The sequence below is a fragment of the Nicotiana attenuata genome, chromosome 5 (assembly GCF_001879085.1).
Source record: "Nicotiana attenuata strain UT chromosome 5, NIATTr2, whole genome shotgun sequence".
Classification (NCBI taxonomy): domain Eukaryota; kingdom Viridiplantae; phylum Streptophyta; class Magnoliopsida; order Solanales; family Solanaceae; genus Nicotiana; species Nicotiana attenuata.
In genome coordinates this window covers 11,811,865-11,824,771 of record NC_031993.1, presented here as the reverse complement: position 1 = coordinate 11,824,771, position 12,907 = coordinate 11,811,865, and the positions used below count along the sequence as shown (strand labels likewise).

At 40.2% G+C, this 12,907-nt stretch overlaps 1 protein-coding gene across 1 annotated transcript; it reads right to left on the bottom strand.

The window, feature by feature from the left end:
• On the bottom strand, nucleotides 4,214–4,606 carry LOC109225968. The gene has a single exon (XM_019390775.1). It carries the CDS (start codon nucleotides 4,604–4,606, stop codon nucleotides 4,214–4,216), a length of 393 nt encoding a protein of 130 aa, XP_019246320.1.

Below are 12,907 nucleotides of genomic sequence, written 5' to 3'. Positions count from 1 at the left end.
TAGAGACATACCTGAAGTAGTAAAAAGATGAGGGTAACGGTTGCGCATATCCTGTTCGATCTCCCAAGTTGCCTCCTCGACCGGCTGGCCCCGCCACTAGACTTTCACCGATGCAATGTTCTTTAACCTCAGCTTTCGAATCTGCCTGTCCAATATCGCCATCGGCTCCTCAATATAAGATAGATCCTAGTCCAACTGGACTGAACTGAAATCCAACACGTGCGATGAATCACCGTGATACCTCCGGAGCATCGAAACATATAATACCGGATGAACTCCTGCCAAGCTGGGAGGTAAGGCAAGCTCATAGGCAACCTCCCCAACACGCCTCAATATCTCAAAAGGGCCAATAAACCTCGGACTCAATTTTCCTTTCTTCCCAAATCTCATAACGCCCTTCATAGGCGAAACCCGAAGCAGGACCCGCTCTCCAACCATGTAAGAAACATCACGAACCTTCCGGTTCGCGTAACTCTTCTTTCTGGATTGGGCTGTACAAAGTCTATCCTGAATCACCTTAACCTTCTCCAAAGCATCATGTACCAAGTCTGTGCCCAATAATCTAGCCTCACCCGGCTCGAACCAACCCATCAGAGATCTACACCGCCTACCATATAAAGCTTCATACGGTGCCATCTGAATGCTGGACTGATAACTGTTGTTGTAGGCAAACTCCGCCAATGGCAAGAACCGATCCCAAGACTCTCCAAACTCAATCACACACGCACGGAGCATATCCTCAAGAATCTGAATAGTGCGCTCGGACTGTCCATCCGTCTGAGGGTGAAATGTTGTACTCAACTCCACCCGAGTACCTAACTCATTCTGTACGGCCCTGTAGAACCGCGATGTGAACTGAGTACCTCTATCTGAAATGATAGAAACTGGAATACCATGTAGAAGAACAATCTCTCGGATATAAATTTCCGCCAACCGCTCCGAAGAATAGGTAGTACTCACAGGAATGAAATGTGCGGACTTGGTCAGCCGATCCACAATCACCCAAATGGCATCGAACTTCCTCAAAGTTCGTGGGAGCCAACTACGAAGTCCATGGTGATCCGCTCCCACTTCCACTCCAGAATCTCTATCCGCTGAAGCAATCCACCCGGTCTCTGGTGCTCATACTTCACCTGCTGACAATTAAGGCATCGAGCTACAAACCCAACTATATCTTTCTTCATCCACCTCCACCAATAGTGTTGTCTCAAATCCTGGTACATCTTTGCGGCACTCGGATGAATGGAATACCGCAAACTATGGGCCTCCTCTAGAATCAACTCCAGAAGCCCATCAACATTGGGTACACAAACTCGACCCTGCATCCTCAATACCCCATCATCACCAATAGTCACATCTCAAGCATCGCCATGCAAGACCTTGTACTTGAGGACAAGTAAATGAGGGTCATCAAACTGACGCTCCCGGATACGATCAAACAAGGAAGACCGAGAGACCACGCAAGCTAGAACCTGATTGGGCTCCGAAAGATCCAACCTCACAAACTGGCTGGCTAAGGCCTGAACATCCATCGCCATGGGCCTCTCTGCTGCTGGTAAATAAGCTAAACTCCCCAAACTCTCTGCTCGGTGGGTCAAAGCATCGGCCACCACATTGGCCTTGCTCGGGTGATACAAAATAGTGATATCATACTCCTTTAGCAGCTCTAGCCACCTCCTCTGGCGCAAATTAAGGTCCTTCTGCTTGAACAGATGCTGCAAACTCCGCTGATCTGTATAAATCTCACAAGGCACACCATACAAATAGTGAGGCCAGATCTTCAAGGCGTGAACAATAGCAGCTAACTCGAGATCATGGACGGGATAATTCTTCTTTTGTACCTTCAACTGTCTAGACGCGTAGGCAATCACACTACCGTCCTGCATCAATACCGCTCCAAGTCCAACCCTCGAGGCATCACAATAGATAGTATAAAACCCCGAACCGGTAGGCAATATCAAAACTGGGGCCGTAGTCAAAGCTGTCTTGAGCTTCTGAAAGCTCTCCCCACACTCTTGGAACGGAGCACCCTTTTGGGTCAGTCTGGTCATAGGTGCTGCAACGGATGAAAACCCCTGAACAAATCGATGGTAATTGTTAGTTTGTATGGGTCCACCAAATCGTAGAGTACCTGGTCCTCTACAAGGTTCTACTGAAAGCACTTAATGAAACAGTAAGTAAATGAGGTAGAGAATTTTTACGTGGAAAAATCCCACACAAGGGGATCAAAAACCACGACCTACACCTGTAGGCTTTTAACTTTACTAACTTGTAATCTACCTATTACAAGCCACTTTACAATACTTTCTATTGCAAAGGATTTACTCAACTAACTTGTGGTACCTTTACCACAAGCCACTTTGTGACTATCCTAGTTACAAAGGCTTTTTCTAACTTGTGATGCTACCACCACAAGCCACTTTGTAACTCTATGATTACAAAGAATTTTCCTTATGACTAAATCTAGTCACAACATAAACTCAAGGAGTTTACGGATTTACAAGAGGATTCCTAATCAAAATACTTCTAGATAAGCTGTTTAAGAGATACAATAGGTACAACAACAAGGTTACAACTCAACTAGGACAACAATCTATCTTTTAGGAACTGGTCCGTAGTAGCGTTCAACCTTGTTCTTCAAGCCTGTGAGGATTGATTTTCTTGTTTGTTTTTGCAAGAGGCTTGAATGAGAAACAGAAGCCTTCCAGTCATGTTTTTTTGTAAAGCTCATTGTGGGTACATCTTGATCACATCACTTGAAGTGATGTGAGTACTTTGTTTGGTTAGAGAATGAGTGGGCGGCCTTAAGGTGCTCACATCTCTTTTTGACTTAAAGGAGGACTTCACATGTTTTTCTCTAGCACAGACATCACAGACCTTTTGAGTCTTGAATTTTGACACAGGCAGACATGGACCAGGTCCTTCTGAATTAGTTTGTTCAGAAGAGAAAAGCTTGCATAGCCCAATCTTCTGTGCCAAAGTTCAGCATCATCAACAGCCTTCAGACAACTCAGATTACCACTCTGTAAAGATTCGAAATCAACAACATAGATGTTCTTGCATCTTTTGGCCACCAGTACTATTTCACCGGTCACAAGGTCAGTGACTGTACATATTTTGGACAAGAATTCCACCTTGTTTCCTTTATCGCAAATTTGAAAAACACTCAAGAGACTGTACTTAAGCCCATTGACATAGTACACATTCTCAATAGAGTGAGTGAGTGACTTCCCAACTTTTCCAACTCCAAGAATGTACCCCTTTTTTCCATTACCAAAGGATATACTCCCTCCTTGCAGGGCTTTTAGTAAAACAAAGTCTGTGGTGTTCCCAGTCATGTGTTTTGAACATCCACTATCCGTGAACTATTGTTGACCGCTTCCTTTCACTGTTCCCTGCACAAGAGATTTAGGAGTTAGTTTTAGGAACCCAAACAAGTTTGGGTCCCTTGTAGTAAGCAAGAGGATAAATAAGAGCTCTCTTAGTCCATGCAGGTAATGTGCATTTTTTGTGAGTGGAACCTGGTCCCTCTTTTGTGGTCACGGTTTCAGCAGCCACTTTTTCTTTCTGAACTGATTGATTCTTAGCCTGGACGCCTTCCTTGAAGCACCCAGTGTTCCCACATTGGGTACGAGGCCAGTTATCAGATACAGCGACGTTCTTACTGTGAGGGTTGTGAGAGGTTTTCTCCCTTTGGAACCCTGCTCCCTGCCTTTTTTTACTATTATTAGTAAGCAAAGCAGTGGTAGCTTCTGAGGACCGGGTCCACTTTAGAGACCTTTCAAGATCATTCATTAATTTTTCTAGATTGGCTTGGAGGAGATTATTTTTCTCAATTTCAGCACACATCCTGCATCTCATAGCTTTCACCTCGTCTTCAAGCCTAAGGTATTCCTCACTTGCTATCTCCTTTCCTCTTTCAGAACTTTCAGGTTTTGACTTAGTCGATGGTTTTACTATTGTATCCCTTTGGTCTGCAATTTCTGTCAACAGATCGCTCTTTTCTTTTCTAAGAATTTTAGTGGTTTTCTTATGATCAGTAACTGCAGCCACTAAGTCTTCTCTAGTACGTTCAGATTCTTCTAGTTCTAAGATTAAGGAATCTCTATCCTCCGCAAGACTACAAAAGGCAGTAACTAAAATATCAGCTAAACACATGAGTTTTTTTTGGAGAATAGGATTTCAGATTTCTCTGAACATCTCTGAAGTTTACCTATTTGTCGCCATTGTCTTCATCATCATCTGATTGAGCCATCAAAGTAAACGTTGAGTCATATCCAATCTCATCGCCTTCAACTATCATCATGGAACTATCACCAGTGTTAGGTTTATCTTGTTTTACTTGTGTAGTTCCTTCATGAGCTGTTTGCAAAGCCTCCCATATTTCCTTTACAGTGTCGCAGGTAGAGATTCTGTCGTACTCTTTAGGTTCCATTCCATATACTAGAATTTTCTTGGCACGAAAATTCTTCTCCACAGCTTTCTTGTCTTCTTTAGTGTATTCTTTGCTAGTTTTTTCCGTTGAAAATGGAAATTCATCTAGTACCTTGATTGGAACATAAGGACCATCGAAACTGATATCCCATAGCTCACAATCCTCAGCCATGATGAAATCGTGCATTCTAGCCTTCCACCACCAATAGCATTTTCCATCAAACTCGGGAGGTTGGTATATGGATTTACCTTCTTCAAAATTTAGTGGAGCCGCCATGAGGATCCTTCCTAGGTGTTACCCTGATAGGAGGAACCCGCTCTGATACCAAATGTAAGTTTGTATGGGTCCACCAAATCGTAGAGTACCTGGTCCTCTACAAGGTTCTACTGAAAGCACTTAATGAAACAGTAAGTAAATGAGGCAGAGGATTTTTACGTGGAAAAATTCCACACAATGGGATCAAAAACCACGACCTACACTTGTAGGCTTTTAACTTTACTATCTTGTAATCTACCTATTACAAGCCACTTTACAATACTTCCTATTGCATTGGATTTACTCAACTAACTTGTGGTACCTTTACCACAAGCCACTTTGTGACTATCCTAGTTACAAAGGCTTTTTCTAACTTGTGATGCTACCACCACAAGCCACTTTGTAACTCTACGATTACAAAGAATTTTCCTTATGACTAAATCTAGTCACAACATAAACTCAAGGAGTTTACGGATTTACAAGAGGATTCCTAATCAAAATGCTTCTAGATAAGCTATTTAAGAGATACAATTGGTACAATAACAAGGTTACAACTCAACTAGGACAACAACAATCTATCTTTTAGGAACTGGTCCGTAGTAGCGTTCAACATTGTTCTTTAAGCCTATGAGGATTGATTTTCTTGTTATTTTTTGCAAGAGGCTTGAATGAGAAACAGAAGCCTTCCAGTCATATTTTTTATAAAGCTCATTGTGGGTACATCTTGATCACATCACTTGAAGTGATGTGAGTACTTTGTTTGGTTAGAGAATGAGTGGGCGGACAGTACTGTACTGCGGCAGAAACAGTGCCGTTAGTCACTTCATTTCCAGCTGTGTCCAATTGACTTTGTACTGCTACGAGGAAACCACAAGAGCATCAGGTCCTTGTGTTGGTTCCTAGCTCCTGAAGCTGTAGCAGTTCACCTTTAGCTGGAATCCGTTAAAGCTTGCAGTAATTCAAGTAGGTCAGGTTCCCTATCTGGTTCTCAACAGTAAGTTTGTTAGATCATCAAAACATAAGGCAAGAGTATTTAAGATCTTTCAGTAATAACCCGCCAAGCCAAGAAAACTGCGGATCTCTGTAGCTGAGGATGGTCTGGGCCAACTCTGCACTGCTTCCACTTTTTTCGGATCCACCTTTCCCCTCACTAGATACCACGTGACCCAAGAATGCCACAGAATACAACCAAAACTCACATTTCGAGAACTTAGCATATAATTTCTTCTCCCTCAAAGTCTGGAGCGCTGTCCTCAGGTGCTGCTCATAATCTTCCCGACTCCGGGAATATACCATAATGTCATCAATAAAGACAATAACGAATGAGTCAAGATATGGCCGGAATACACTGTGCATCAGATGCATGAAGGCTGCTGGGGCATTAGTCAGCCCAAATGGCATAACAAGGAACTCTTTATGACCATACCGAGTCCTGAAGGCAGTCTTCGAGATATCTGGCTCCCGAATCTTCAACTGATGATAGCCTGAACGCAAGTCAATCTTAGAAAACACACAAGCACCCTGTAACTGATCAAAAAGGTCATAAATACGAGACAAAGGATAACGGTTCTTCACTGTAACCTTGTTCAACTGGCGATAATCAATACAAATACGCATAGAACCATCCTTCTTCTTCACAAATAAGACAGGAGCACCCCAAGGTGATACACTGGGCCGAATGAAACCCTTATCAAGTAATTGATGTAATTTTCCTTCAACTCCTTCAACTCAGGAGGAGCCATACGAACGGAGGAATAGAAATGGGCTGAGCGCCCGGCAATAGATCAATGCCAAAATCAATATCTCTATTGGGTGGCATGCCCGGAAGGTCAGATGGAAACACATCAGAGAAATCCCGTACTACTGGGACAAAATCAACTGTAGGGGTATCAATACTGACATCTCTCACATAAGCTAGATACGCGTCACACCCCTTCTCAACCATACACTGAGCCTTAAGGAATGAAATAACTCTACTGGAAGTATGATCTAAAGTACCCCTCCACTCTACTCGCGGTACATTTGGCATAGCCAGTGTCACGGTTCTCGCATGACAATCAAGAATATCATAATGGGTGTCACACCTCCTTTTTTCCTTACTACACTCCCGGAAGAGGGTATAATAAAGGGAGTTATTTCCAACTTGAAGTGACAATCGAAATGGGATTTATTTTTAAAAAATTCAGAGTCGCCACTTGGGAGATTTATGGTGTCCCAAGTCACCGGTTTAGAATCCCGAATCGAGAAGAAGAATGACTCTGTTATATAGTCTGCGAATCAGAAATCCGGGTAAGGAATTCTGTTAACCCGGGAGAAGGTGTTAGGCACTCCCGAGTTCCGTGGTTCTAGCACGGTCGCTTTGATAATACTTGGCTTACGAAAATTGTTTAATTACTGATTTTAAACCTATGTGCATTTGTTTCTTTCACCGTATTTAATTAGAAAATTATCTTCAGACGGGTTACGCCTACGTATACCTGCCCGTTTGATGCGTCAAAAATCATGTCACGCGAACGTGTCCACAATCAATGACGCTTAATTATTATTAAGAAAAGTTTGGACCGAAGTTGCGAGAACGCATACTCCAGTTTTATTTTTAGAAGTGTAGTTGTGTTGCACGGACGTATACGCAACCACACTTGGTATTTTCAAACGGCCTTAAAGCATATTCTACGAAATATTATTTTTATCTAGCCTACAAAATTACTAAAAGGCCATATGTGATTTTGATGAACTTACATGAACTAAAAAAAAAGATTAAAAGCTTGTAACCTATTTTATTATTAAGAAAAGATGGAGCAAAGTTGCGCGAACGCATACTCCGAATTAATTTAGGATCATGGTCATGTTACGCGAACGTATACGCAACCACAATCGTATTTTAAACGGCCCTGAAGGCTTGCTACGAATATTTGTCATTTTTATATCTAGGGATTATGTGGGAAGATCAAGAGCTTATGAACTAAGGAAAAGCCAAACCAATGCATCAGGAATTGATTGAACAGACTCATACAATTGATACATGTTTAACTTATGCTATTCATTCTTAGTGGGGATGTGGAACTAGGCACTCGATAATCACAATTGAGTAGAGAATATCATTTAACTAAACAAATAATACCAAACAGTGACATTTACATTTAGCCACTAACATGCTGAGTTTATCACAGAATCACAGCAACAAAAGCCAAATCAACTAGTGGTTAAAATCAAAAAGTTTAGCTCTATCGATTTCTTCAAACTGCAATGGCGAAGCTCAAAGAAGCAAAAAAGATCTTCAAGCTACCAAACATGGACATCAGTTTCATTTCTTAATGTGCAACCAATTTAACAGATGCCATAACTCCCATTTAGGTGGGACAAGTTTCAATCATGGAAGATAGATTCAACTGAACAAATAATTCAGTCAAGCTGAGACTATCACGAACTTGGACTGATTTTTATCCTAACTAAACCAACGGCTAACTCTAATAGATGACACAGAATAGCACACAAGGTTCTTAACACTTGCTTTGAGCTTACACCAGCAAGGGAGCTACAAGACTCGCAATAAACTCAGAGGAAGCACGATAATGGTTCACAGTTCCTTTGACAGAGTATTGAAATGAATACATATATGCAGATTTCATAACAGTAAAAACTCTTGCAGTAGTCATTTAAACTGCAAACACACTCCGGACAACAACGAAACAAGCAAGAATTAGACCAAATAGAGGTGAAGAAGAACTGGTGGGGCCTAGCTACGCAGAATCAGCGAAATAATGACAACACAGTACCCCCATGGCTCAAACAATCTAGCTCAAGAAGTTTCAGATGCCGAAATACTCTAGCATCTACAACAGACGGGATTGCGCAGCTAACAATGATGGAATTCGAACAAAACCAACAGATACAGTCCAGAATACATAAGGTACGAACACATGAACATGCCCCTTATTGACAACTCACTCAGATGATGTGCAATTAGTCACCCCAACCCATACAAGTGAAAACCAAACAAATCAAAGTTTAATTAATATCCCTAAGCTGCCGAACTAGTTGACCATCAAATGAACAGTGATTAGAAGGAGTCTCATGGATTATTGCAAGTTTAAACTCCACACACAAACAAGAATTCTTTTTTTTTAAAACTCATCCCCACATGTACCAACTTTGAGGGCTACTGGGCAGCCATAATAGTAGTGCCATACTACTACACAAATTTCATGTTTAATTCTGTTTTAAGAAGTTTAGTGACAGAAGTTACATGCTGAAAATAAACATGTACAACCACTAATCCCTTCAACATGGCGAGCCTCATAGAGCAAATATTATCAAAGGGGAACTTCAACAGATTCAAGCCAGCAAGACATGCGAAAATGATCATGAAATCAGAGAAAGGGGAAACTCTTCAGTGAATCATGTCGAGCACATTGAGATCAAGACAGAAGATACAAGCAGATTAACTTGAATATCGAAGCATACCATATGCACAGAAGAAGCACAAGGAAAATCTCATCTTATGAAGCAATCGTTCTTTAACAACATGACTAAAATTCTGACCAACAACACTATGAAAAACCAACTGTTCAAATAAAGAGAATGATTATGTTTGATGCCTTTAGTAAATGAGGAAGATTTCACAAGAACAAATCACTTAAAGTCTAGAAAACATACATCATGAGACTAAACGTCATAGTTCCATGCTCGCTTAACCATCACAAAACTGAACACATCGTTCATTTGAAAGCGACGGAATGATAGCTCGACACCAAAATAATAGTTAAAGCATAGAAAACATAGAGGACGACTACTCAACAGCGACTCTTACTAATTGAACGTACTCAAGCACATCAACCTGAGATTTCAAACTTTCTTTAATAATTACAGATTCAACAATACACCTTTCGACTCCAAATCCTAGCGAGGTTTAGCAGTAACTCAGCAGGACAACAGTAGAAAAACCAAGCTTGAACTTCAATTTATTTTTCATCTCTTCGGAACTCAAAAACGGATTCAGAAAATAAAAATTCGTATATATGTTTCTCTTAAACTTTGAAAGTACTCTTCAAAGAAGAAAATGGAATCAGAAAACCAGAAAATAATCCAAGCCTTTCAACTTTTCTCCAAATTTTTGTTCTCCAGCCCCCTGAAAATCTCCTAAATTCTCTCTCATCCCCTCTGAAAAATCTCCAAAATTTTCTCCCCCCCCCCCCCACAAGAAATGACCTCACCTTATATATATACCTCAAAAGATCTCGAAGCTTCTATCCTCCTCACCACGAAATCCCCAAAAATCGAAAATTCTCCCCCAAAACTGATTTTCACCCCGTTTCTGATGAGAGAGGGACAAATGGAAGGCTTAGATTAACTTCAATCCAATCTAACACCCCCCATTTTTCCATATATCATCCAAAAGGTGAAAATACGAAATCAAATTGAAAAGAGCATGTGAGGGAGAGGGAATCTGTCAGAAACGGTTGTAATATGGTAGGAGGAGAGAGGGGAAACGCGAGGTGCGAGATTGATGCTCACTCGCCAAGGATTTTGAGCGATTTAGGGAGTGGATTCTGTGGTTTTGGAGAAGACGAACAGTACCCGTCGTGAATCTTGGGAGATTAGGTCTGCCCGTTTATTTTGTGCTATAATCTGGACCGGATCGGGTTAGCAGTTGGGTTGGGGCGGGTTTGGCCTGAGTGAAGAAGCTGGGCTGGCGGATTTTTAAAGAAGAAGAAAGGTTTGGGCTCAGCAAATCTGAGGCCCAAAACGGCTCTAAGTCCAAATTTTCCCCTTTTCTTTTGCTTTTCTAATTATTTCAAAATTCTTTTTTTTCCTTAAAATTAAATAAACCTAAACTAAATCCTAACCCCAAATTATACTAAGTTAAGTTAATTACTCTAAGTAATAATTACCACAATTAATTAAAAAGAAAAACTACAAAATTCGAAAATTAAAATTAAAAAGCAAAAGTAAACTATTTTTGTGATTTTTTCTATTTTATAAAATGACTAATTTGCTAATTAAGCCTAAAATGTAGAATTAAACCTAAATGCAAATGCAACATATTTTTGTATTTTTCATTAATTAAACAAAATTAACATGCGCAGACAAATGCAAGCAATTACCAAAAATGCTCAAAAAATTCACGAAATTGCAAACAATGGGAAAATTTATTTTGTTTTGAATTTGTGGGAATAATTCATATAGGGCAAAAATCACGTGCTCACGGCTGCCCCAGCAGAGTCGCCAGAGCTGTCACACCTCCTTTTTCTACTACACCCCCGGAAGAGCATAATATAGGGAGTTATTTCCAACTTGAAGTGACAATAGAAACGGGATTATGTTATAAAAAATTCAGAGTCGCCACTTGGGAGATTTATGGTGTCCCAAGTCACCGGTTTAAAATCCCGAATCGAGGAAAAGGTTTGACTCTGTTTACGTCTGCGAACCAGAAATCCGTGTAAGGAATTCTGTTAACCCGGGAGAAGGTGTTAGGCACTCCCAAGTTCCGTGGTTCTAGCACGGTCGCTTTGATAATACTTGGCTTATGAAATTATTTAATTACTGATTTTAGAACCTATGTGCATTTACTTCTTTCACCGCTTTCGATTAGAAAACTTATCTTGAAACGGGTTACGCGTATGTATACCCGCCCGTTTGGTGCGTCAAAAATCATGTCACGCGAACGTGTCCACAATTAATAACGCTTAATTATTATTAAGAGAAGCTTGGGCTGAAGTTGCGCGAACGCATACTTCGGTTTTGTTTTTAAAAGTGTAGTTGTGTTACGCGGACGTATACACAACCACACTTGGTATTTTAAACGGCCCTAAAGGATATTCTACGAAATATTAGTCATTTTTACATCTAGGTCATGAAATTAATGCGAAGGCCATATGTGATTTAATGAACTATGTAAACTAAAAATAATTAAAAGCTTGTAACCGATTTTATTATTAAGAAAAGTTTGATCGAAGTTGCGGGAACACATACTCCAAATTAATTTTAGGATTATGGTCATGTTACGCGAACGTATACGCAACCACAATCGTATTTTAAAAAAAAAGGCATGCTAAAACTGAACTTAAAACGAAATAAATAAACAATGGTCCATTTCCTATTGGGTCTGAGCCTCATGACATGTTGTCATCACAGAATTCGTGAATTGAAATAATTTGGGCCAAATTTGATAATAGGCCCAGTTCGTACATGTTGGCGGAAGAGTGGAGATTCTGGATCAGCTCTCTTGCGTTCAAGCCCATATGTGGCCCAAACTTTACAACATGCAAGCGGAAAATAGAAGAACTAGAATCGAAATTGAACCCAAACGGAAACACATGGTCACACAAACCAAAGAATTATTCCAAATACACTAATCATCAACATTTAACAACTCAATATGCGAAGGAGTATCACACTGATTTCTTATGCCAACTACTTATCAGACTTTCAGAATAAATAAAATAGAAATTCATCTCCATTTAACACACAAAATAGGATCTCGTGCTTGAACCATCTTGCAAACTACATTAAATTCCTAGCACTAACTACACCCAATATGCACTACTGCCTCAACGCACAAAATTCTCAAAAATGCCATTAAACAAGTGAATATGTCAACAGATGCAGTTTCAAAAATGAACTTCGAATGCTCCTAATACGTCATTGATTGACATACCGGAACAGAAGCTCGAGTCAGCCAACTAATTGAGGGAATAAAAGTAAAACAGGGATACATATGCTTGTATAACATCCATTTAACCATGTTGAACTTATACGTAAGAAAATGGAGCTAAATGAAAGCTAGAGTTATAACAAACTATCCCAGACAAACACAAATACAGCAATATGATAGGCTAAATTATCAAACTCATAAGTACGAAGGTAATACAATTAAACACATGTTTGAACTTAAGTTTCATCTTCATTCATCATAGATCCGAGCTTCACATGAGATAGAATACAAATATGTACCTGGAAAGCAAAATGAAAGGAGAGGTAAGAGGATAGGCAATAAGCAAGCAGCAACAACAGCTCAGTACCAATGATTCAGGACCAAAAATTCTCTAATGGACTCTAATTTAATTTATAAACCCAGATTTGAATCGAAACCAGACTTGAAAACCAAACTCAAACCATCTTTAACCCATGAGAGTCAAGGATAACTTCAGGGAAAGAAGAATCCACAGAAATAAAACTAGAACCCAATGGAACAGTGAATTTCTACAGCTCACAACA